The 23,101-nt window shown below is 37.3% G+C and overlaps 2 protein-coding genes, 1 long non-coding RNA gene, 1 other non-coding gene and 1 pseudogene across 4 annotated transcripts; 1 reads left to right on the top strand and 4 right to left on the bottom strand.

Moving 5' to 3' along the window:
* The first annotated feature begins 1,347 nt into the window (after positions 1 to 1,347).
* LOC126772982 (scavenger receptor class B member 1-like) lies at positions 1,348 to 6,470 on the top strand. The gene is made up of 9 exons (XM_050493583.1): positions 1,348 to 1,360; positions 1,405 to 1,555; positions 2,248 to 2,395; positions 3,228 to 3,428; positions 3,938 to 4,062; positions 4,185 to 4,456; positions 4,534 to 4,652; positions 5,482 to 5,607; positions 5,821 to 6,470. The coding sequence occupies exons 1-9, from the start codon at positions 1,348 to 1,350 to the stop codon at positions 6,085 to 6,087; spliced, it is 1,422 nt and encodes a 473-aa protein (XP_050349540.1). The 3' UTR covers positions 6,088 to 6,470.
* Positions 6,471 to 7,878: 1,408 nt separating this feature from the next.
* On the bottom strand, positions 7,879 to 9,118 carry LOC126773043 (uncharacterized). The gene is made up of 2 exons (XR_007669707.1): positions 8,942 to 9,118; positions 7,879 to 8,804 (listed from the first exon to the last, which is right to left on the bottom strand). It is a non-coding gene; the product is annotated as an uncharacterized LOC126773043 (long non-coding RNA).
* A 1,491-nt stretch (positions 9,119 to 10,609) lies between these two features.
* On the bottom strand, positions 10,610 to 10,728 carry LOC126773099 (U5 spliceosomal RNA). Its single transcript, XR_007669717.1, has one exon. It is a non-coding gene; the product is annotated as a U5 spliceosomal RNA (small nuclear RNA).
* Positions 10,729 to 10,984: 256 nt separating this feature from the next.
* Positions 10,985 to 11,098, bottom strand: LOC126773093 (5S ribosomal RNA; annotated as a pseudogene).
* Positions 11,099 to 17,403: 6,305 nt separating this feature from the next.
* Positions 17,404 to 22,633, bottom strand: LOC126773019 (scavenger receptor class B member 1-like). The gene is made up of 10 exons (XM_050493637.1): positions 22,561 to 22,633; positions 21,859 to 21,953; positions 21,588 to 21,751; positions 20,740 to 20,887; positions 20,428 to 20,628; positions 19,794 to 19,918; positions 19,405 to 19,676; positions 19,209 to 19,327; positions 18,204 to 18,329; positions 17,404 to 17,990 (listed from the first exon to the last, which is right to left on the bottom strand). Exons 1-10 carry the CDS (start codon positions 22,598 to 22,600, stop codon positions 17,724 to 17,726), a joined length of 1,557 nt encoding a protein of 518 aa, XP_050349594.1. The 5' UTR covers positions 22,601 to 22,633; the 3' UTR covers positions 17,404 to 17,723.
* Between the last annotated feature and the right edge of the window lie 468 nt (positions 22,634 to 23,101).

Genomic DNA, 23,101 nt, shown 5'->3' on the forward strand with positions numbered 1-23,101 from the left:
GGACAACGATTGGCTGTTGATTGATACATACCTATACTGTGTCTCGTCTCTTTAGAGCAATTTCGGTGTTATGATCAAACTTATAATCACAGTTTTAAAAAAATTGGAAAAACTAACAACAACCTTAGTTTAAACAAAGTTGAAGCTAATTTCGCCGTTAGAGTTTCGCAGATAAATACATTTTAGTATTCCTACAGAGAATATTTCTCCTATATAGATTATGTTAGAAGAAAAAAATAATTGAAAAAAGCCAATATGTCGTCTTCCAGGCTTAAATTCTAGATCTATTTTTTCTACTTCTACTAAATGCTTTAATAATAAGATGTGGATGTGCAGATTTATTTTCTGATAGGGCATTGTATCAGCCCGATTGGGTAGTTACCAAACCAGTAATATACCATAAAAACCAGCGTTACATCTTAGTTTCTATGATTGACGATTGACATTTCTTTTCTTAATCATATGGATATTCCTAATATTATTTTAGAAAAAATCTAGTTTCAGGTATCTTCAATGACAGTTGGTACACACAAATAATAATATGAAGTGCAGAAGTAAGAAAACCACAAACGATAACACGAGTAAGTGCACTAAGGACATTTGCAGAATGACAGCAATTTTAACTAAATAACAACAAAACCTATTATTCAAAGCACAAGCTTCCGTGCTATTCTGTAAGAACAAACTCGAAACTCACCGCAGAAAACGGTCTTGAAATTTCAGTGAGATGCTATGAGGACCATCATAATTATAACATTTCAAGAATACACGCATCAAAATAGTGTATAACCATAAGTCGGTTATCAACATTTCACGGACGGGTATTGAAGTGTGTTCTTACAGAATAGCACTGCTGGATTAAAGACACATTAAACATATTGGCTATGTTCAACATCTAACATTGTAGCTTTAACTAAAAAAATAAGTTGGTAGGGTTAATGGAATTTATTTTGTTAGAGTATTCGACCATTAAGGGGTTGCATGTATAACATAGTAAATACTTGTTCTTGCTTTTGTAAGCGATTAATGAATCATCCTAGTCTACATCCAAGCAAACACTTATAAATTACAAGTTTCCGCCCACGGCTTTGTCCTACGAATATGCTACTACTAAGACGTACAGTGAGAGTTACGCTGCTTACAGTGAGAGATTATTAGTGCCTGTACAATATAACTCCATCGTTTTCAGGGACGCTCTCTGTGCTAATAGCAATTGGGTTCATATTACTCGTCATACCAGCAGTCTCGGTGTTTTTGGACCCTCAATACCTAATCATTGTTTTCGTGAGCATTTTCATTTTATTTATTTTCAAAATATATTTATATAATATGTTTAAATAGAGGCATATGGCATATATCAGCCACGTACACATCAGATTTTATTACTTCAGGTTACGAGAATAGCAGTGGGATCTAATTTCTATGAAATCTTAGCACGCGAAAATGCGGGTACCTTCGTAAAAGTCTACGTGTTCAATGTCACCAACGCCGAAGCGTTCCACTCCGGCGAGGACCACAAGCTACGGCTCGAGGAAGTTGGACCTTTTACTTACCAGTGGGTTAATGCTTAAACACATAATAAACACTGAATTTTATATTCTGCTCTTGGTCAAATATTGACCGCAGCTATTCTCAACGATTATTATTCAACTGTGAAAAATATGGTACACGAAGTTCGCGAACATGTTTTACTACGTCTGAGATGAAACTGAATATTTCATCCCATCATCTAATCGAACACGTTCAGAATACTTATAGTAACAGTTGCTATCTTAAAGAATACTTTCAGCATCTGACAGTCGTTATTACTGGTGGTAGAGCTTTGTTCACTGGTGGTAGAGCTTTCGTCTGGGTAGGTACCACCTATTCATCAGATATTCTACCGCAAAACAGCAATACTTGGTATTATTGTGGTCCGGTTTGAAGGGTCAGTGAACCAGTAATTACAGGCAAAAGGGGACATAACATCTCAGTTCCCAAGGTTGGTGGCGCATTGGTGATGTAAGCGATGGTTAACATTTCTTACAATGCCAATGTCTATGGGCGTTGGTGACCACTTACCATCAGGTGGCCCACATGCTCGTCCGCCTTCCTATTCTATAAAAAAACCTGTATAGTTGAAACAAATGAATACAAAGTCCTAATCTGTAGAATATTGGCTATAGCACAGACACGGCGAATCATTACATTCATTTATTTCCACAAACTTTTGCCCATCTATCCTTTAGTTTCGATCATTTATTACAGAGAATACCGAAAGAATGATAAATTAGAGGTCGACGAAGAAACTGAAGTGATGAGGTACATACCGCGCATCAGGACAGAGTTCCGACGTGAACAATCTATTGATGACCCAGAACGAGTTAATATCACAGTTCCGAACGCTGCAATGTTGGTAAGGAGTTATTTTTCTTTTTTCAATTATTAGATCTCTCTTTCCTATTTAAGATAATTCGTAACGAGATCGACTGTACTTACTTACTTGAAAAGATATACTATCGTATTCCAAGGCGCAATGTTCGTAGTTTTCTGGGCACTTTTGATGTCAGAATATCAAAAACGAAATTAGGATGTAATGCACCAATGCCTAGATCATCACGGTTGTACAATGGTTTTTGTCAAGATCTAGATATTTTCAATGACTCTGCCATGATTTATCGTAAACGGGCGCTAGAATTGTTGAGAGATGCAAATAAATAATAAATAAATAATAAATAATGTTATCTTAATTTTATTTTGTATTAATTAGTATATTTTTAGTAATTTTTTTTGTAACGTAAACTTTGCATGAATTTAATGAATTATTTAATTTTAATTTGTACCTATATCAATTTCAAACTATTTGTGTTATTAATTTTAATTTTATTAAGTGCATGTTTATTTTTTTATGATCTTTAATTTGTACCAATTTGGACTTTTTTTTTTTTTTTTTTTAATCTTTCTACTCATGTTGCTATAATTATGTGTTAATGTATTTTTAAAACAAATATTGTAATTGTTGTGGCTACTTTAAAAAGCTTCACATGTTAGCTATTTTCACTAAATTGTTTTACATTTGTCATTAAAACATGTAGTAGCTACTAGTGGTCCTTAACATAAATAAATAAATAAATAAATAAAGGAGATTCTTATTGAACAATGAAAAAATGACTACGTTCCACCATGGTAACCCTTAATACCATTTCATGCTAAGACAGGTTAATTTGACAATATGTTTCTTATTTCAGGCAGTATCATCGATGTTCAGCTCATACCCCTTCTGGACCAAGGCCGGGTTCACTATGCTGGCGGACCGTCTGCACTCAAAACCCATTATAAACATCAATGTCCACGACCTCCTCTGGGGCTACGATGAGCCTTTGATAGCCCTATCTAATACTCTGATGCCCGGCTGGATTACTTTTAGCAAAATGGGCATTTTGGATCGCGTAAGATATCGTTTGCTTTTATACCTTTAGTGTTTTAGTTGTGAGTAGGTCGGTTAGATTAGAAAAACTATCTCAATTATTCTATTTTATAATGGTACTTTTGAATATTTGTTATTGTTATTTATACACCTATATATACTATTAACGTATTACTTGTCACTGAGTTGACTAACATATTCCTAACAGAATCTTATAATTTTTCATCTTTTTAATTACAGAGTCAATCAAATACTATTTAACTAATACATATCCTGCTTGTAATCCATAGATACTAACTCCACGCACTAACTACTTTTTATTATTGACCATTTCTGCTATTGTAAGTACAAGGGACACGACATATTCTGTGATTTGTTTCGTAGCACACTGACAAATATAGAGGGTTTGTTATTCGTAACAACGCCTCTGACGAAATTGACTACTTATCATTAAATTGCGCAATGTTTTCTCTATATTGCTACCGCGTAATAAAATAATTTTTATATAAAAATAGTACATTTTTTTTCTAGTTGTATGATCAATCGTCTTTACCTGTGTTAGAGGTGAGCACAGCTGGTTATGACAAATTTAAAGTAAAAAAAATAGACGGTTATCCTGGGTTAAAGGTGTGGGAACACGGCGACGTAAGAAAGCGGTAAATATAAGAATGTATTTAGAATTTACTTTACTTGCCACTAAGCAACTAGCAACTTAAATAACGGAAAACCAACATATTTCATAGATTCGTATAGATCTGACACGTGTAAATATTACCAGGATACGGTGCAACACGTTCGTTGATACGTACGAAGGGTACGCGTTTACACCAGGACTTACCCGCGACGCCTCGCTCAGACTGTATCGGAACACTTTCTGCAGGATGTTAGACCTTAGCTACGTCGGCACCACGGCCACGGATGTCACATCCGAGGCCTTCGTCTATCAGATCAGCAATAAAAGTTATTCTATCGATCCTAGTACTGAGTGTCTTTGTGGAGAAATAAATGAATGCATTGATGGAATTTCCGACATATCTCCGTGTCTGTTCGGTAAGATTCTAACAGATTGACAAAAATAAAATTATGGTGTTTCGATATTACATCGTATTTCTATTTTTTATTTACAGGTCTCAATATTGCTTTATCTAATGGCCACTTTTTGTATGCTAATCCCAAAGTGTATGAGCGTATTGAGGGCATGCGTCCTGATGAGAAGGAACATGGAAGTGAATTTGTAATAGAATCGGTGAGTTGAACCCCTTAATCAATACCATTGACAATAATAATAATAATATTATTTATACTCACCTCATACGCTGACCTTCCCATCTTCAATAATCGCCCAATACATTTATAACATTTACATTTATATAATTATTGTGCTTTTTAATTGTGCGGTACAATGCGGCGAAATGTATACTACTATAAGAAATAAATATTATAAATCAAACAATAAGTAGATCACTTTAGGATAATTATTATTAGTTATTGATGAAAGAGTTAGATCTTTATGATTGATTATAACATGATTGTGTTAAAACCGGTTAGTAATGACTTTTAATCTAGGATAATCATATTTACGTCCATTGCTCTCATTGGTCTGACATCTGGGGACCAAAATCACCAAATTTCGCTTTATCGCAATCGAATCGAAACGTAATTGCTGCCGGTTAACCGTTTTCCTATTCCACAAACGACACTGGCCAGTTGTAGTTCGATTGAAGTTGGATCGGAATAGAATCGGGGACGTATCGTAACAGGTATAAATTGGTAAAATTGGTCCCTAGTTATATTATAAACCATCACATATACTCGTATAACCGGTTCGTTGGTTAAGTAACTAGCTTACAAGGCTGTAGATTCCACGAGTGCAAATCCCCGGTGCGACTAACATTAAGTTATAGGGTTTTTCTGTCCAAAAATTATCTTTGTGAAAAATGATTTAAAAAATTTCTACTATTACAATAGTAAATAACAATAGAAGTAAATGATAATTTGAGATTAATTAATGTCTTATTCATGTATAATATTTTGGTCTTAATACATATTTTTAAATATAATTCTGTTGTTTACAGAAATCGGGAGCAGTTCTTGGTGCAAGGTTGACTTTGCAAGCAAACGTAAACGTTAAGGATGTCAATTTCTACTCTCGAGTCAGACCATTTTCTAAGATGGTCGTACCTCTCGCTTACTTTAAAATTGTAAGATTAACTGCTTAAGCTGTGTTCGAAAAGTAATAATAGTTACATCGTATCATTTTAATTTGTTATTAGTGCATAATTATATCGCCTGATGGTATTTAAGGGTGTCAATAATGGGGTCTGATGTCAAAAATAATTATAAATAATGACAATCTTTCAGTTTTTTATCCTATATTGTACTGTTAATTGCCTTGATAAAAATATCGGTTTCAGGTACAACCTGAGTTAGCAGAGGAAGATAAGAGATATATAAGACAGTCCACGTATTTGTTACCATATATCGTTCATGGTGTAGAAGTGGTGGTATTCATAACAGGCTTGACAATTTTGGCATACGCTCTCCATCAGATGTATCTGCAGTGTCTTTGTTCTGGTAGTCACAAAAATAATGAGGAACGTAGTGGTAATCTTCAGGTGACAACGCCGCTGATTCATGAGAAACTTCCAACTTTCGACACAAAGTCAGCTGGAAATATTTAGTTAAGTAACAATTCCTTTAAAGAGGGTAACTTTCCAATGTGGTTCTGGCCAGAACCTTCATTATATTACAATGGTTACGAACCCAATTAAAATAGATCATATTAAGTTTTGGATTTGTAAGAATATATTTGTTTTCCAAGTTATTTATTAGAGTAGTAAACGCCAAGTCATGGTGAAAATCCGATTTATTAGTAAATTGAAAACTGAGTAAACCCTGAACGCTCATTGGTCGCCTATTACGTCATCAGCTGTGTTAGACCAATGACCGTTCAGATAAATTTTTAATTAGTTATTGTAAGTTTACCAGCGTTTTAGAAACTAGATATTAGTGTTTTAGTAATTACTATAGTTTAATAATGCAATATATTTAACTTTCATTAAATTGTTAAAAAAAATATTAAATTGAAGAGCTTTAAGGCGTTTAAATTAGTTTTATACGAGGTGGTAACTAAAGTAACTTTAGATGTAGAAAGCCCGCCTATTGTACTTCATGTTCAAACAAGAAGAATAGTAATATAATTTTGAAATGTAAATGCAACTTATCTAAGGTATCTAATCTCAAAGTCTATATTTTATAAGTGGTTAAGATAATATTATTAATATGTATATACATATAATATATTGATTGAACATTAAAATAACAACGCATTTTAAAAATAAACTATAAATTTGTATTGACAGTTTATTGATCTTTATATCAGGTGTTTCAAATGTAACTTTAATTGCGTCACTTAATACGTGTATAAAAATACGTCCTGGTCCCTCCCATATTTACCTTCATCCTTAGAATATGAAAACCACTTGTGGGTTAATCATTTCATCTTCATCTATCTAGCAATCAACAGTTGGACTGTTTAAAATCTTTCTTTTTATGGTTACAGTAAGGCCGAGTTACAAGTAGGTACATATGGGCGCTCGACCGTGCTGCCATCTGGTTTCAATGTAACAAATCAAATCAATTTATCTGCAAAGCGCTATCTATCAGCTAATTCGGAACTTAAATAATACTTTTGCCACAGCATCGATTCCTGCTACTTTGGAACCGAATGGTTTATGCAGAGATGATGGCAAAAGACCCGATGGAGCGACATTAGTGCCATGGTCGATGGGACGTGTTCTTGTGTGGGATACAACTTGCGTAGATACGCTGGCAGTATCTCATATCAAGAATACGTCTCGTAAGGCCAGTGTAGCCGCTGAAGCTGCTCAAATACTCAAGCGCCGCAAATATTCACTTTTATACAACGAATATGAATTTACGGGGCTGGGTTTTGAAACATTGGGTCCATGGTCGTCCGATACAAAAATAATCATAAAAGATATTTCTAAGAAACTGGTCCACACTTCTGGTGATCCAAGAGCCGGCGCTTATTTAGCCCAAAGGCCAAGTCTAGCTGTGCAGAGAGGCAACAGTGCCAGTGTCTTGGGTACAATGCCACAGGACAATCTTTTAGACGGCGTGTTTCTGCTTTAAATTTGTAATGTGTATTTTGTTCTTTTTGTTGTAATTTTGTATTTTATAAAAATGTCTGTATATAACAAAACCAAATCTATAAATATTTATAATTAAACATTAATTTATTATAAAAAAAAATTTAAAATATAAATACGATTTATTTTTGCCACAAAAACTTGATATTCCCGGTGCGTTTTTTTATGGTTAGTAATAAAATTATATCATAAATTATACTAATTAAGACATATTTCGACTTAATTAGGATTAAAAATTATTTTATATTGTTTTTTTATAATTAGAAACCGGTTATATTAATTATGTTTGTAAAAAAGTACTAAATATAATATTTTTATTGATAAAAACATATGTCGTCTTTTAGTTAGTTGCAAAGTAAGGCATTCCTTTCGATGATTGTTGTACAGTGAAGTTGTTTAAAAATATAAATAATTCGTTTCTGTTGAGTGTCTTATTTTTTACCATGGATCCAGGGTAGAACTCTGGTGAGTCGCCAACATACACTTACCTGATTGTAAGTGGTCATCACCGCCCATAGATTTTGGCATTGCATCAAATACTAATAATCCTTTATATCGGTAATACGCTACCTACCTTGGGAACTAAGGTATGTATCTAATCCCAAGGTATGTTATGTCCCTTGTGTCTGTAGTTAAACTGGCTCACTCACCCATCAAACCGGAACACGACAATACTAGGTATTGCTGTTCGACAGTTGAGTAAGTGTAAGGTCTTCTTAACGAACTACTTCAAAAAGATCTTCATTGCTGATCTTCTTTTGATTTCTGAACTGCGAAGACTTATGAATATAAATTCTTAACTAATAAGAATCGGAACTACTTGAATCCGTGTATTCTTCAAAGGATTCGGATGAATATTCGCCTGGGATCAGAATGGCGACTGGCGGTGAACCAATAACTGGAGGTAATGGTACTGGCATGGCATAAATCAAATTTGAACCACTTGGCATAGGATCGGGTGTATCTTTAGCACTTTTACATCTGCATTTCAAATGGCACAGAGAGCAGTATGAGAAAAATGCTGGAGTACATGACGGCAAACACACACAAGGTGGGCAGGGTGGACTCCTGAGTGTGGTCGAGGTTAATTTTTTCTGAGATGGTACCATTACGGGTATTGGAGCTGGTACCAGGAAATAAGGCATTGGAAACATCGCATATTGTAAACTGACTTGTTTACACATTTCAGTAACGAACATGGTCAGCAACCAAATATTTTTTACGTTCTGAAACAATATCGAAAGAATGAATTAACTGAATAATTCGATAGTTTGACAGTTAACACATAAGAAAATGCTTTATTATTATAAAATTAAGAGATACTTGATCTAACAATCAGAAAAAGAAGACATAATTAACTCACGCGTGACATTGCCGCTCGGACGTATATTATCGTAATGTGTATCGATATTCCCTTATTTACATTATAATTATTTATTACAAAATTTCAGTAAAGTCACAGATGGAAATAACAAGTTACCCGTTTCATGGCTAATGCAATATTTTATCAATTTATTCACATGTTTATGGATCGCCTCGACGCTTGTGTATAAAATACCAATTTCAATATAAAAATACCATAAAATGTTACTCACCATACATAAAATACACCATATACCATAACATAAAGTATTACTACGGTATTGACTAATATTTATTGACCGAAATAGTTACTTACCTATGATTAGTTTTAAATAATAAAAAATATACCTTCGTGTACAAATTTAAATAAAATTATTGGAAGATACATTATTAAATGTGTACAGTGTGGACAAATCAATAAATATAATAACTTTAAAATTGTTTCAAAAATTGTTTCTCAATACATAATGTTTTGTTTCGAATCTTTTTTTTAGTTTTTTTTTTTATTTTATATTTTTATTATTCGTTATTTTAATTTTCATTACTATTTATTTACAGTTTACATTTTGTTTTGTAATATATACCTAAATCATATTTGCAAAGCTTAGTCTTAATTCAACCATTGTTTACCTTTTAAAGTTTTTATTAAGTGTTTATTTATTGAGTACCACTAAGTTACGTTTCTTTTTATAATTTCATAATTTCTGTTTAGTCATTATTTATGTGCTTGCTGTGGTCTCCTTTAACTGAAGGAGCACACATATTTTAAAACATTATTCCACGTTGTAATGCACTCGTAAGTGTGTATCCTTTGTTGGAGATCCTTAATAAATAAATAATTAAATAAACTTTATTGGTAAAGTTAGTGCCTTATGAAAAATAAAGGCAATATAACATACTAACATATAATCACTTTTGCTAATATTTTAATTTGTTCAAAAAAAATTAACACCCTGTTAAAAAGACATAGCGGAGCGGTCTCCTCGCGTTTTATTGAGAGGGTTTGGAGCTACTTCCCCCACGCTGCTCCAATGTGGATAGCCAGTTTTTCGAAACATGCAAGTTTCGTCACGATGTTTTCCTTCACTGCCGAGCACGAAATGAATTAAAAATAACCTAAAAAATTAAGCACATACCATAGATCTATGTCCGACCCGAAACTACTAAAATAATATAAAGATTCGTATCAGTCGGATGACGTGGCCACTTACCATGAGGCAGTTCATGCCCGCCTGCAAATTATTAAACTATTACATATAAAAATAAACAATTACAACGTGCAGTGGAAAAACTTACCATAGAAATGTTTTTTGATAAACTGATTTCATTCAACTATATTTTTGGTGTGTAAACATCTTAGTGCTCGGTACTTTGAGGCTAACTGTGAGTTCGAGCATCGGTCACGTCGCAATGACATCAGCGTGAGATTTATTATTGTAAGTACATTAATATGTGCGTGAGATAGGCTCGGTATCAGATACATCAGCTCACATGTTTTTGGAACTCAGCCCTATTATTTTACCTATATTTGCATCTAATTTCAAAGCCAAATTATGAACTCATTATCATCACCAAATCTAAACACTGAACATACGATGCAATGTATATTGATAGGCTGATAATTTTTATACCTGGCTTTCGGTACTGAGTTATTATTTAGAACTTATTAACCTTGCGCTAATGCACAAGGCTTCAAAAATATATTTAGACTCATTTGAGTGTTCCCCTCCACGGAAATCTTTAGTAAAAGGCGAAAGATTTATACGTTTTGAAGGGAAACCAGAGTAACGACTGCTGAGAACGGCGGGGACGTCATTCGATTCTCGAACATCTAGCCATCGCGATGTAGAAACGCGTCGTTGTGAATCAGCGCCATCTAGTAACGTATTCTGTAATTGTTTTCCTGACTACGCATAGGATGGAGATAGGAGCCAATTAAAAACTTTATAATAACATAATCAATAATAATAAATAAATAAAAAATATATAAATTGGGGAAACTTTTTTCGTTTGTCCACGGCTCCAGGGTTAAATCTTATAAAAAAGCCAACGACACGCGGTGTTCCGGTCACCCATCCAAGTACTGAACGCGCCCGATATTGCTTAACTTCGGTGATCGGACTAGAACCAGTATATTCAACATGGTATGGACGTTGGCTAACCGAACTGAACATATAAAAGTAATTACACGATCCGCCCCACGATGAATGAACCGTGGAATGATTGGAATATCAGTTTCACATACGATATTGACACTTGTAATGCGATAGTTTTAAACATTGCAAGGCGAAGACCTTTTGATGATTTTAATTTTATTTTATGTATGTGATAAATATTATTTATTATAATTTCTTTTTACTATTAATTTAACGATAATGATAAAGCTTCGTATTAATAAATCAAATGACATCCATCCATTATATTCAATATATATATTATAGTCAAAATATATATCCAAATCCCTTCGCCACCGTGTGAGGGGGAGGTGTTACCCTATGTCCTCTTCTATATATATACTATGCAAAATTCATAATGATTAGTTGAATTGTTAGCACACACATTCGAAAGCTTAAGAAAGAAAATCACTTTCGCATAAGTCTATAATATTTACAAATATTCATTGATGTCTGTATTTATATTTTAAAATGATTAATCAATCAATCAATCAACAGTCAATCATTGTCCACTGCTAAACATAGGCCTCTCCCAAGGTGCGCCAAAGCTCCCTGTCCTCCGCCTTCCGCATCCAGTTGGTGCCCGCCACCTTTTTAAGGTCATCGGTCCACCTGGCTGGAGGGCGCCCTACGCTGCGCTTGCCGATTCGCGGTCTCCACTCTAGGACTCGTCTGTTCCAACGGCCATCGGTCCTACGACATACGTGACCAGCCCACTGCCTCTTCAGCCTGCTAATTTTGCAAGCTATGTCGGTGACTCCGGTTCTTTTTTTTTATAGAATAGGAAGGTGGACGAGCATATGGGCCACCTGATGGTAAGTGGTCACCAAACGCCCTTAGACATTGGCATTGTAAGAAATGTCAACCATCGCTTATAGCCAATGCGCCACCAACCTTGGGAACTAAGATTTTATGTCCCTTGTGCCTGTAATTACACTGGCTCAATCACCCTTCAAACCGGAACACAACAATATCAAGTATTGCTGTTTTGCGGTAGAATATCTGATGAGTGGGTGGTACCTACCCAGACGAGCTTGCACAAAGCCCTACCACCAGTAATTCTTTTCCGGATAATCTCATTTCTGATCTTATCCTTCAAAGATACTCTCGCTCCATAGCACGCTGAGCGACTTTGAATTTGTGGACTAGTCCCGCAATTAGTGTCCACGTTTCGGCACCGTATGTCATGGCAGGTAAGACGCATTGGTTGAAGACTTTTGTTTTCAAACATTGCGGTATATATGACTTGATGCCAAATGCTGCCCATCCCAAGCGAATTCTTCGATCGGCTTCCTTCTCGAAGTTGTTCCTACCAACTTGTATTATCTGTCCTAGGTAGGTATATTCACTAAAAACTTCGAGAGGTTTCCCCTCGACGTATATCGGTCCCGGCACGACATGCCTATTGAACATGACCTTGGTCTTGTCCAAGTTTATACCGAGACCGATACACCGGGAAGACTCGCCTAGGCTACGCAGCATTTCGGTGAGTTGTTCCAGCGACTCTGCAATGATAACGATATCGTCGGGAAATCGAAGGTGTGAGATGTACTCGCCGTTTACATTGACTACCATACCCAGTTCAATCCAGCGTCTTGAAAACGTCTTCCAACGCGTTGGTGAACAGTTAAAATGATTAAAACAATATTTAAAATTATAAAATCTTATTTAATTGAATTCGCATAATAATCTGTTTGGAAATCATAGCGTTAACATCATAAGTACAAAAAATGTTAGTGACTTGCTTGATTCAATCTGCATACCAAAATGATTTTAAATAAAAAAAATAACCTCAATATTATCTTAAATTGATTGATTATGAATTGCAATTTGTTATTCTACATTTGACTTACTTTATAGCAAAAAGTGTTCATAATATTTCCTGTATTATTTAAGTTCCGAATTAGCTGATAGATAGCGCTTTGCAGATAAATAGATTTGATTTGTTACATTGAAACCAGATGGCAGCACGGTCGAGCGCCCATATGTACCTACTTGTAACTCTGCCTTACTGTAGCCATAAAAAGAAAGATTTTAAACAGTCCAACTGTTGATTGCTAGATAGATGAAGATGAAATGATTAACCCACAAGTGGTTTTCATATTCTAAGGATGAAGGTAAATATGGGAGGGACCAGGACGTATTTTTATACACGTATTAAGTGACGCAATTAAAGTTACATTTGAAACACCTGATATAAAGATCAATAAACTGTCAATACAAATTTATAGTTTATTTTTTTTTTTATTTTTTTTTTATATTCGCCGGGAGGGCAAATGACTCTACTCCACCTGATGGTAAGTGGTAGTAGAGTCCAAACGCGACGACGGCCAGTACAGATGGGAAAAACGTTCTGCACTAGCCGCCTTCGCCTTGCCGGCCCGCAAGATGCCTCTTCACGTCTCGTTTGAAGGAACCCGGGTTGTAAGAGGAGGGGAACACGTGAGCTGGTAAGGAATTTCATTTTTTGGAAGTGCGACAAAGAAAGGAGTTGCCATATTTCTTTGTTCGCGATGGAATTGATGTCACAGTTAGGCGGTGACATCGAGAACCAGCTCGCGTGGACTTAAGAAGGAAGGGGGAAGCGGGAATTAGAGAGAATAATTCCTCAGAGCACTCGCCGTGATACAGTCGATAGAAAGCGCTCAGTGCTGCTATCTCACGACGCAATTGTAAAGGTTCAAGGGTGTTTGTGACCTTTACGTCGCCAATAATGCGTACGGCACGTCGCTGCAACCGGTCCAAGGCCTCAAGTAGGTACTTAGCGGAGCCATCCCAAAGGTGCGAGCAATATTCCACGCAAGACCGTACCTGTGTTTTGTACAGCAAGCACAGTTGTTGTGGCGTGAAAAATCGCCGCACCTTGTTCAGAACTCCGAGTTTCCGTGAAGCTGTTTTTATAACAGCCTCGATGTAATCCCTTGGACTAAGGTCGCAGCGAACGTCAATCCCCAGCATGGCGATTTTGCTTTGCATCACCAGCGGAGTACCACAGAGGGAGGGAAGAGGGGAAAATGTTGACTTTTTCGCCGTGAGAGCGCATACCTGTGTTTTCTTGGCATTAAACTCAACAAGATTGTCAGAGCCCCATTTGGCGATGAGCTCTAACGTCCTATCGAGTTCAATGACAAGATTCTCCCGCCTCTCCTCAGTTTCCGCCCGCCCAGCCACTGCGCGTCCGTGGTATCCACCATGCACTGTACTATCGTCTGCATAGCAATGTATGTTCCCAAGGGAGAGCATATCATTGATATGCAAAAGAAAGAGTGTGGGAGATAGCACAGATCCCTGGGGGACCCCAGCATTCACTACATAGAATTGTGAAGCGCAACCATCTACTAAAACACGAAGGCTACGCTTGTGTAGGAAGCTGGCAATCCAGGTGCATAGCTGAGCAGGCAGACCATATGCCGGTAGCTTGGAGAGAAGACTTCTGTGCCAGACCCTGTCGAAAGCCTTGGAGATATCGAGGCTGACAGCCAACGATTCTCCATGCTTGTCGATAGCTTCACCCCAGAGGTGTGTTACGTACGCTAGAAGATCACCTGTGGACCGTTTTGGTCGAAACCCGTACTGACGATCATTAATTAGACAGTGATCTTCTAGGTAATGGATCAGTTGGTTGTTTAAAATCCGTTCCATCACCTTACAAAGTACTGAGGTGATAGCTATTGGCCGATAATTTGCCGGGTCAGACCGATCCCCTTTTTTGGGAACCGCTTGCACATTAGCTCTTCTCCAAGCCTCCGGCACACTTCCCGAAGAGAGAGAAAGTTGGAACAGGCGCGTTAACACAGGAGACAGCTCCGCTGCACACTTCTTCAGCACTATGGCTGGTATTCCATCGGGACCGCTAGCTTTCCGTACATCAAGTGATTGCAGCTCCGCACGCACATCATGTTGCCTGATTTTGATGTCAGGCATCGTATGGCCACATGCAGGTATTGTAGGTGGCAGTGCACTACAATCATCGATGACGGAATTGTCGGCAAAGAGTTTAGCCAGGAGATCAGCTTGCTCTTGCGGACTGTGAGCTAGCGATCCGTCCGAATTTCTGAGCGGTGGCAGCAAAGGTTGGCAGAAATTGTTTTGCACAGACTTGGTCAGACGCCAGAAGCTACGGGAGCCCCTAGGATGCGACACAAGGTCATGACCAATCTGTACAATGCGCTGTGCATCCGCTCTCGTGTATGCCTTTCTACAGGACTTGGAATTTTTATTATAGTTTGCTTTCAGTGAGTCAATGTTAGATGCCCCGCTAATACAGCCGTTGATCCACTTGCGATATGCCGCCTGCTTAGATGATACAGCATCGGCACATTCACGAGTGAACCAACGGTTACGCGTACTCCTACTGACGAGATCTGAGCTAGGAATGTAGTATTCCATTCCCAGCATGATCTCGCCAGCAACAGCAGCGGCACTAGCTGACGGGTCATTCCCACTGAAGCAACTTGCCTTCAAGGGACCGACGCATAGTAATCGTGCATACCGTCCCAATCCGCCGACTTATAGTGCCAAACGCGACGTTTGCATACCGCTAGTGGCGGCAGCTTGGCCTGTGGCACTCTGGTAGAAATAAGGCTGTGATCCGAAGAGCCAAGAGGAGCCTGAACCACAACCTGATATTCCACCGGGTGAGAAGTCAGCAGAAGGTCCAGTAGAGAAGGTGCTTGCCCATCAATGTCTGGGATCCTGGTGGGCTGATCAACCAGTTGGGTCAAGTCATGTGTGAGAGCAAAAGCATGAGCAGTCCTTCCAGCATGGTCAGTTTTGAGGGATTTCAACCAGGATTCGTGGTGAGCATTAAAATCCCCCAAAAACACCAATTCCGCGTTAGGAAATTGCTCTTGCCCAGCATCTGCCACCCGACTAAGATGGTCAAATAATCGGCTTGTCTCCAAGTCACCATTGTGGGATCTGTAGAGGCACACGTAGACTCGGCTCTGACAAACCAGGTCTACACGTACCACCAACATGGAGAAGGAGGGGTCCTCCAAGCAGCGCAGTCGGTGACAGCAAACATCCGTCCTGACGAACAAGCATACTCCGGCTTTCGCTTTGAAGGATTCTTCAAGCGTGTAGCCGGGATAATTAAGGTAGCTGGTATCGGCAGGACGGAGTATTTGTGTCTCCGTGAGAAACAACATTGCTGGCCGTGCTGTCTCGAGATGGTGGTGGACAGCGTTGAGGTTAGCGTGGAGTCCTCGGATGTTAGAGAACTCGACCTCAAACAGCGTGGGTATGGTGGGGGTGTGCACCGCTGAACGACCGTTATTTCTTATTTGCGCTACCATTGGAAAAATTAGGAAAAGAGACGTGAGGCGAGCGACGTATTGCCACGATAGGGATGGGCAAAGTATGGAGGCGTGTTTTCCCAAATGTTTGCCAAAAAGGAAAATATACTGATCCGCCGGACGGCAGGGCCCCCGAACCCCCCCGGAAGTGGCCGCCGGGACCCCACCTTCCGGTCACCAACCGGCACGACGGTCCACCCCGAGATTAAGCGTGGCCTGGTGGGGCAGCTTCGAGAGCTGGTTAGGCACGCTCGGGCCCCTGTACTATGCCACGGGCGGCCAGCGGAACAGCCGTTTCTTCGGGTCTCCCTGTCCGGCAGGTCAATACAGTTTCCCCCGGCATTGGTTCAACAGCCGTCTCCACTGGAACAACACCCATCGCGGCAATACTCGCTCAGGCACTGGCTGTACGCTGGCTGACCTCGAAACGCGGCTGCAAGTCACTTCACGAGTTTTTCACCATGCGTACGGTGGTAACAAGCCAGGCGGATGTTAGCATCCTACCACCAGATGAGCAGATGGTCGCTCAGATATCCCTTAGTCGCCTCTTACGACACCCATGGGAAAGAGAGGGGCAGTGAAATGTATTCTTTCTCCGTCACTGCACGGATAGAATACATTTCACTGCCCCTCTCTTTTAATAAAGAGAATAGAATTTTTAAAATGCGTTGTTATTTTAATGTTCAATCAATATATTATATGTATATACATATTAATAATATTATCTTAACCACTTATAAAATATAGACTTTGAGATTAGATACCTTAGATAAGTTGCATTTACATTTCAAAATTATATTACTATTCTTCTTGTTTGAACATGAAGTACAATAGGCGGGCTTTCTACATCTAAAGTTACTTTAGTTACCACCTCGTATAAAACTAATTTAAACGCCTTAAAGCTCTTCAATTTAATATTTTTTTTAACAATTTAATGAAAGTTAAATATATTGCATTATTAAACTATAGTAATTACTAAAACACTAATATCTAGTTTCTAAAACGCTGGTAAACTTACAATAACTAATTAAAAATTTATCTGAACGGTCATTGGTCGAACACAGCTGATGACGTAATAGGCGACCAATGAGCGTTCAGGGTTTACTCAGTTTTCAATTTACTAATAAATCGGACTTTCACCATGACTTGGCGTTTACTACTCTAATAAATAACTTGGAAAACAAATATATTCTTACAAATCCAAAACTTAATATGATCTATTTTAATTGGGTTCGTAACCATTGTAATATAATGAAGGTTCTGGCCAGAACCACATTGGAAAGTTACCCTCTTTAAAGGAATTGTTACTTAACTAAATATTTCCAGCTGACTTTGTGTCGAAAGTTGGAAGTTTCTCATGAATCAGCGGCGTTGTCACCTGAAGATTACCACTACGTTCCTCATTATTTTTGTGACTACCAGAACAAAGACACTGCAGATACATCTGATGGAGAGCGTATGCCAAAATTGTCAAGCCTGTTATGAATACCACCACTTCTACACCATGAACGATATATGGTAACAAATACGTGGACTGTCTTATATATCTCTTATCTTCCTCTGCTAACTCAGGTTGTACCTGAAACCGATATTTTTATCAAGGCAATTAACAGTACAATATAGTATAAAAAACTGAAAGATTGTTATTATTTATAATTATTTTTGACATCAGACCCCATTATGGACACCCTTAAATACCATCAGGCGATATAATTATGCACTAATAACAAATTAAAATGATACGAGGTAACTATTATTACTTTTCGAACACAGCTTAAGCAGTTAATCTTACAATTTTAAAGTAAGCGAGAGGTACGACCATCTTAGAAAATGGTCTGACTCGAGAGTAGAAATTGACATCCTTAACGTTTACGTTTGCTTGCAAAGTCAACTTTGCACCAAGAACTGCTCCCGATTTCTGTAAACAACAGAATTATATTTAAAAATATGTATTAAGACCAAAACGTTATATATCAATAAGACATTAATTAATCTCAAATTATCATTTACTTCTATTGTTACGTACTATAGTAATAGTAGAAATTTTTTAAATCATTTTTCACAAAGATAATTTTTGGACAGAAAAACCCTATAACTTAATGTTAGTCGCACCGGGGATTTGCACTCGTGGAATCTACAGCCTTGTAAGCTAGTTACTTAACCAACGAACCGGTTATACGATTATATGTGATGGCTTATAATATAACTAGGGACCAATTTTACCAATTTATACCTGTTACGATACGTCCCCGATTCTATTCCGATCCAACTTCAATCGAACTACAACTGGCCAGTGTCGTTTGTGGAATAGGAAAACGGTTAACCGGCAGCAATTACGTTTCGATTCGATTGCGATAAAGCGAAATTTGGTGATTTTGGTCCCCAGATGTCAGACCAATGAGAGCAATGGACGTAAATATGATTATCCTAGATTAAAAGTCATTACTAACCGGTTCTAACACAATCATGTTATAATCAATCATAAAGATCTAACTCTTTCATCAATAACTAATAATAATTATCCTAAAGTGATCTACTTATTGTTTGATTTATAATATTTATTTCTTATAGTAGTATATATTTCGCCGCATTGAATGTCCATACTTAGATTACAGGTTTCTAACCGACGGCTTCTTTTAATAAATTTAAATAATTAAAAAGCACAATAATTATATAAATGTAAATGTTATAAATGTATTGGGCGATTATTGAAGATGGGAAGGTCAGCGTATGAGGTGAGTATAAATAATATTATTATTATTATTGTCAATGGTATTGATTAAGGGGTTCAACTCACCGATTCTATTACAAATTCACTTCCATGTTCCTTCTCATCAGGACGCATGCCCTCAATACGCTCATACACTTTGGGATTAGCATACAAAAAGTGGCCATTAGATAAAGCAATATTGAGACCTGTAAATAAAAAATAGAAATACGATGTAATATCGAAACACCATAATTTTATTTATGTCAATCTGTTAGAATCTTACCGAACAGACACGGAGATATGTCGGAAATTCCATCAATGCATTCATTTATTTCTCCACAAAGACACTCAGTACTAGGATCGATAGAATAACTTTTATTGCTGATCTGATAGACGAAGGCCTCGGATGTGACATCCGTGGCCGTGGTGCCGACGTAGCTAAGGTCTAACATCCTGCAGAAAGTGTTCCGATACAGTCTGAGCGAGGCGTCGCGGGTAAGTCCTGGTGTAAACGCGTACCCTTCGTACGTATCAACGAACGTGTTGCACCGTATCCTGGTAATATTTACACGTGTCAGAACTATACGAATCTATGAAATATATTGGTTTTCCGTTATTTAAGTTGCTAGTTGCTTAGTGGCAAGTAAATTCTAAATACATTCTTATATTTACCGCTTTCTTACGTCGCCGTGTTCCCACACCTTTAACCCAGGATAACCGTCTATTTTTTTTACTTTAAATTTGTCATAACCAGCTGTGCTCACCTCTAACACAGGTAAAGACGATTGATCATACAACTAGAAAAAAAATGCACTATTTTTATATAAAAATTATTTTATTACGCGGTAGCAATATAGAGAAAACATTGCGCAATTTAATGATAAGTAGTCAATTTCGTCAGAGGCGTTGTTACGAATAACAAACCCTCTATATTTGTCAGTGTGCTGCGAAACAAATCACAGAATATGTCGTGTCCCTTGTACTTACAATAGCAGTAATGGTCAAAAATAAAAAGTAGTTAGTGCGTGGAGTTAGTATCTATGGATTACAAGCAGGATATGTATTAGTTAAATAGTATTTGATCGACTCTGCAATTAAAAAGCTGAAAAATTATAAGATTCTGTTAGGAATATGTTAGTCAACTCAGTGACAAGTAATACGTTAATAGTATATATAGGTGTATAAATAACAATAACAAATATTCAAAAGTACCATTATAAAATAGAATAATTGAGATAGTTTTTCTAATCTAACCGACCTACTCACAACTAAAACACTAAAGGTATTAAAGCAAACGATATCTTACGCGATCCAAAATGCCCATTTTGCTAAAAGTAATCCAGCCGGGCATCAGAGTATTAGATAGGGCTATCAAAGGCTCATCGTAGCCCCAGAGGAGGTCGTGGACATTGATGTTTATAATGGGTTTTGAGTGCAGACGGTCCGCCAGCATAGTGAACCCGGCCTTGGTCCAGAAGGGGTATGAGCTGAACATCGATGATACTGCCTGAAATAAGAAACATATTGTCAAATTAACCTGTCTTAGCATGAAATGGTATTAAGGGTTACCATGGTGGAACGTAGTCATTTTTTCATTGTTCAATAAGAATCTCCTTACCAACATTGCAGCGTTCGGAACTGTGATATTAACTCGTTCTGGGTCATCAATAGATTGTTCACGTCGGAACTCTGTCCTGATGCGCGGTATGTACCTCATCACTTCAGTTTCTTCGTCGACCTCGAATTTATCATTCTTTCGGTATTCTCTGTAATAAATGATCGAAACTAAAGGATAGATGGGCAAAAGTTTGTGGAAATAAATGAATGTAATGATTCGCCGTGTCTGTGCTATAGCCAATATTCTACAGATTAGGACTTTGTATTCATTTGTTTCAACTATACAGGTTTTTTATAGAATAGGAAGGCGGACGAGCATGTGGGCCACCTGATGGTAAGTGGTCACCAACGCCCATAGACATTGGCATTGTAAGAAATGTTAACCATCGCTTACATCACCAATGCGCCACCAACCTTGGGAACTGAGATGTTATGTCCCCTTTTGCCTGTAATTACTGGTTCACTGACCCTTCAAACCGGACCACAACAATACCAAGTACTGCTGTTTTGCGGTAGAATATCTGATGAATAGGTGGTACCTACCCAGACGAGCTTGCACAAAGCTCTACCACCAGTGAACAAAGCTCTACCACCAGTAATAACGACTGTCAGATGCTGAAAGTATTCTTTAAGATAGCAACTGTTACTATAAGTATTCTTAACGTGTTCGATTAGATGATGGGATGAAATATTCAGTTTCATCTCAGACGTAGTAAAACATGTTCGCGAACTTCGTGTACCATATTTTTCACAGTTGAATAATAATCGTTGAGAATAGCTGCGGTCAATATTTGACCAAGAGCAGAATATAAAATTCAGTGTTTATTATGTGTTTAAGCATTAACCCACTGGTAAGTAAAAGGTCCAACTTCCTCGAGCCGTAGCTTGTGGTCCTCGCCGGAGTGGAACGCTTCGGCGTTGGTGACATTGAACACGTAGACTTTTACGAAGGTACCCGCATTTTCGCGTGCTAAGATTTCATAGAAATTAGATCCCACTGCTATTCTCGTAACCTGAAGTAATAAAATCTGATGTGTACGTGGCTGATATATGCCATATGCCTCTATTTAAACATATTATATAAATATATTTTGAAAATAAATAAAATGAAAATGCTCACGAAAACAATGATTAGGTATTGAGGGTCCAAAAACACCGAGACTGCTGGTATGACGAGTAATATGAACCCAATTGCTATTAGCACAGAGAGCGTCCCTGAAAACGATGGAGTTATATTGTACAGGCACTAATAATCTCTCACTGTAAGCATCGTAGCTCTCACTGTACGTCTTAGTAGTAGCATATTCGTAGGACAAAGCCGTGGGCGGAAACTTGTAATTTATAAGTGTTTGCTTGGATGTAGACTAGGATGATTCATTAATCGCTTACAAAAGCAAGAACAAGTATTTACTATGTTATACATGCACCCCTTTATGGTCGAATACTCTAACAAAATAAATTCCATTAACCCTACCAACTTATTTTTTTAGTTAAAGCTACAATGTTAGATGTTGAACATAGCCAATATGTTTAATGTGTTTTTAATTCAGCAGTGCTATTCTGTAAGAATACACTTCAATACCCGCCCGTGAAATGTTGATAACCGACTTATGGTTATACAATATTTTGATGCGTGTATTCTTGAAATGTTATAATTATGATGGTCCTCATAGCATCTCACTGAAATTTCAAGACCGTTTTCTGCGGTGAGTTTCGAGTTTGTTCTTACAGAATAGCACGGAAGCTTGTGCTTTGAATAATAGGTTTTGTTGTTATTTAGTTAAAATTGCTGTCATTCTGCAAATGTCCTTAGTGCACTTACTCGTGTTATCGTTTGTGGTTTTCTTACTTCTGCACTTCATATTATTATTTGTGTGTACCAACTGTCATTGAAGATACCTGAAACTAGATTTTTTCTAAAATAATATTAGGAATATCCATATGATTAAGAAAAGAAATGTCAATCGTCAATCATAGAAACTAAGATGTAACGCTGGTTTTTATGGTATATTACTGGTTTGGTAACTACCCAATCGGGCTGATACAATGCCCTATCAGAAAATAAATCTGCACATTCACATCTTATTATTAAAGCATTTAGTAGATGTAGAAAAAATAGATCTAGAATTTAAACATGGAAGACCACATATTGGCTTTTTTCAATTATTTTTTTCTTCTAACATAATCTATTTAAGAGAAATATTCTCTGTAGGAATACTAAAATGTATCTATCTGCGAAACTCTAGCGGCGAAATTAGCTTCAACTTTATTTAAACTAAAGTTGTTGTTAGTTTTTCCAATTTTTATAAAACTGTGACTACAAGTTTGATCATAACACCGAAATTGCTCTAAAGAGACGAGAC

The sequence above is a fragment of the Nymphalis io genome, chromosome 13 (assembly GCF_905147045.1).
Source record: "Nymphalis io chromosome 13, ilAglIoxx1.1, whole genome shotgun sequence".
Taxonomy (NCBI): Eukaryota; Metazoa; Arthropoda; class Insecta; order Lepidoptera; family Nymphalidae; genus Nymphalis; species Nymphalis io.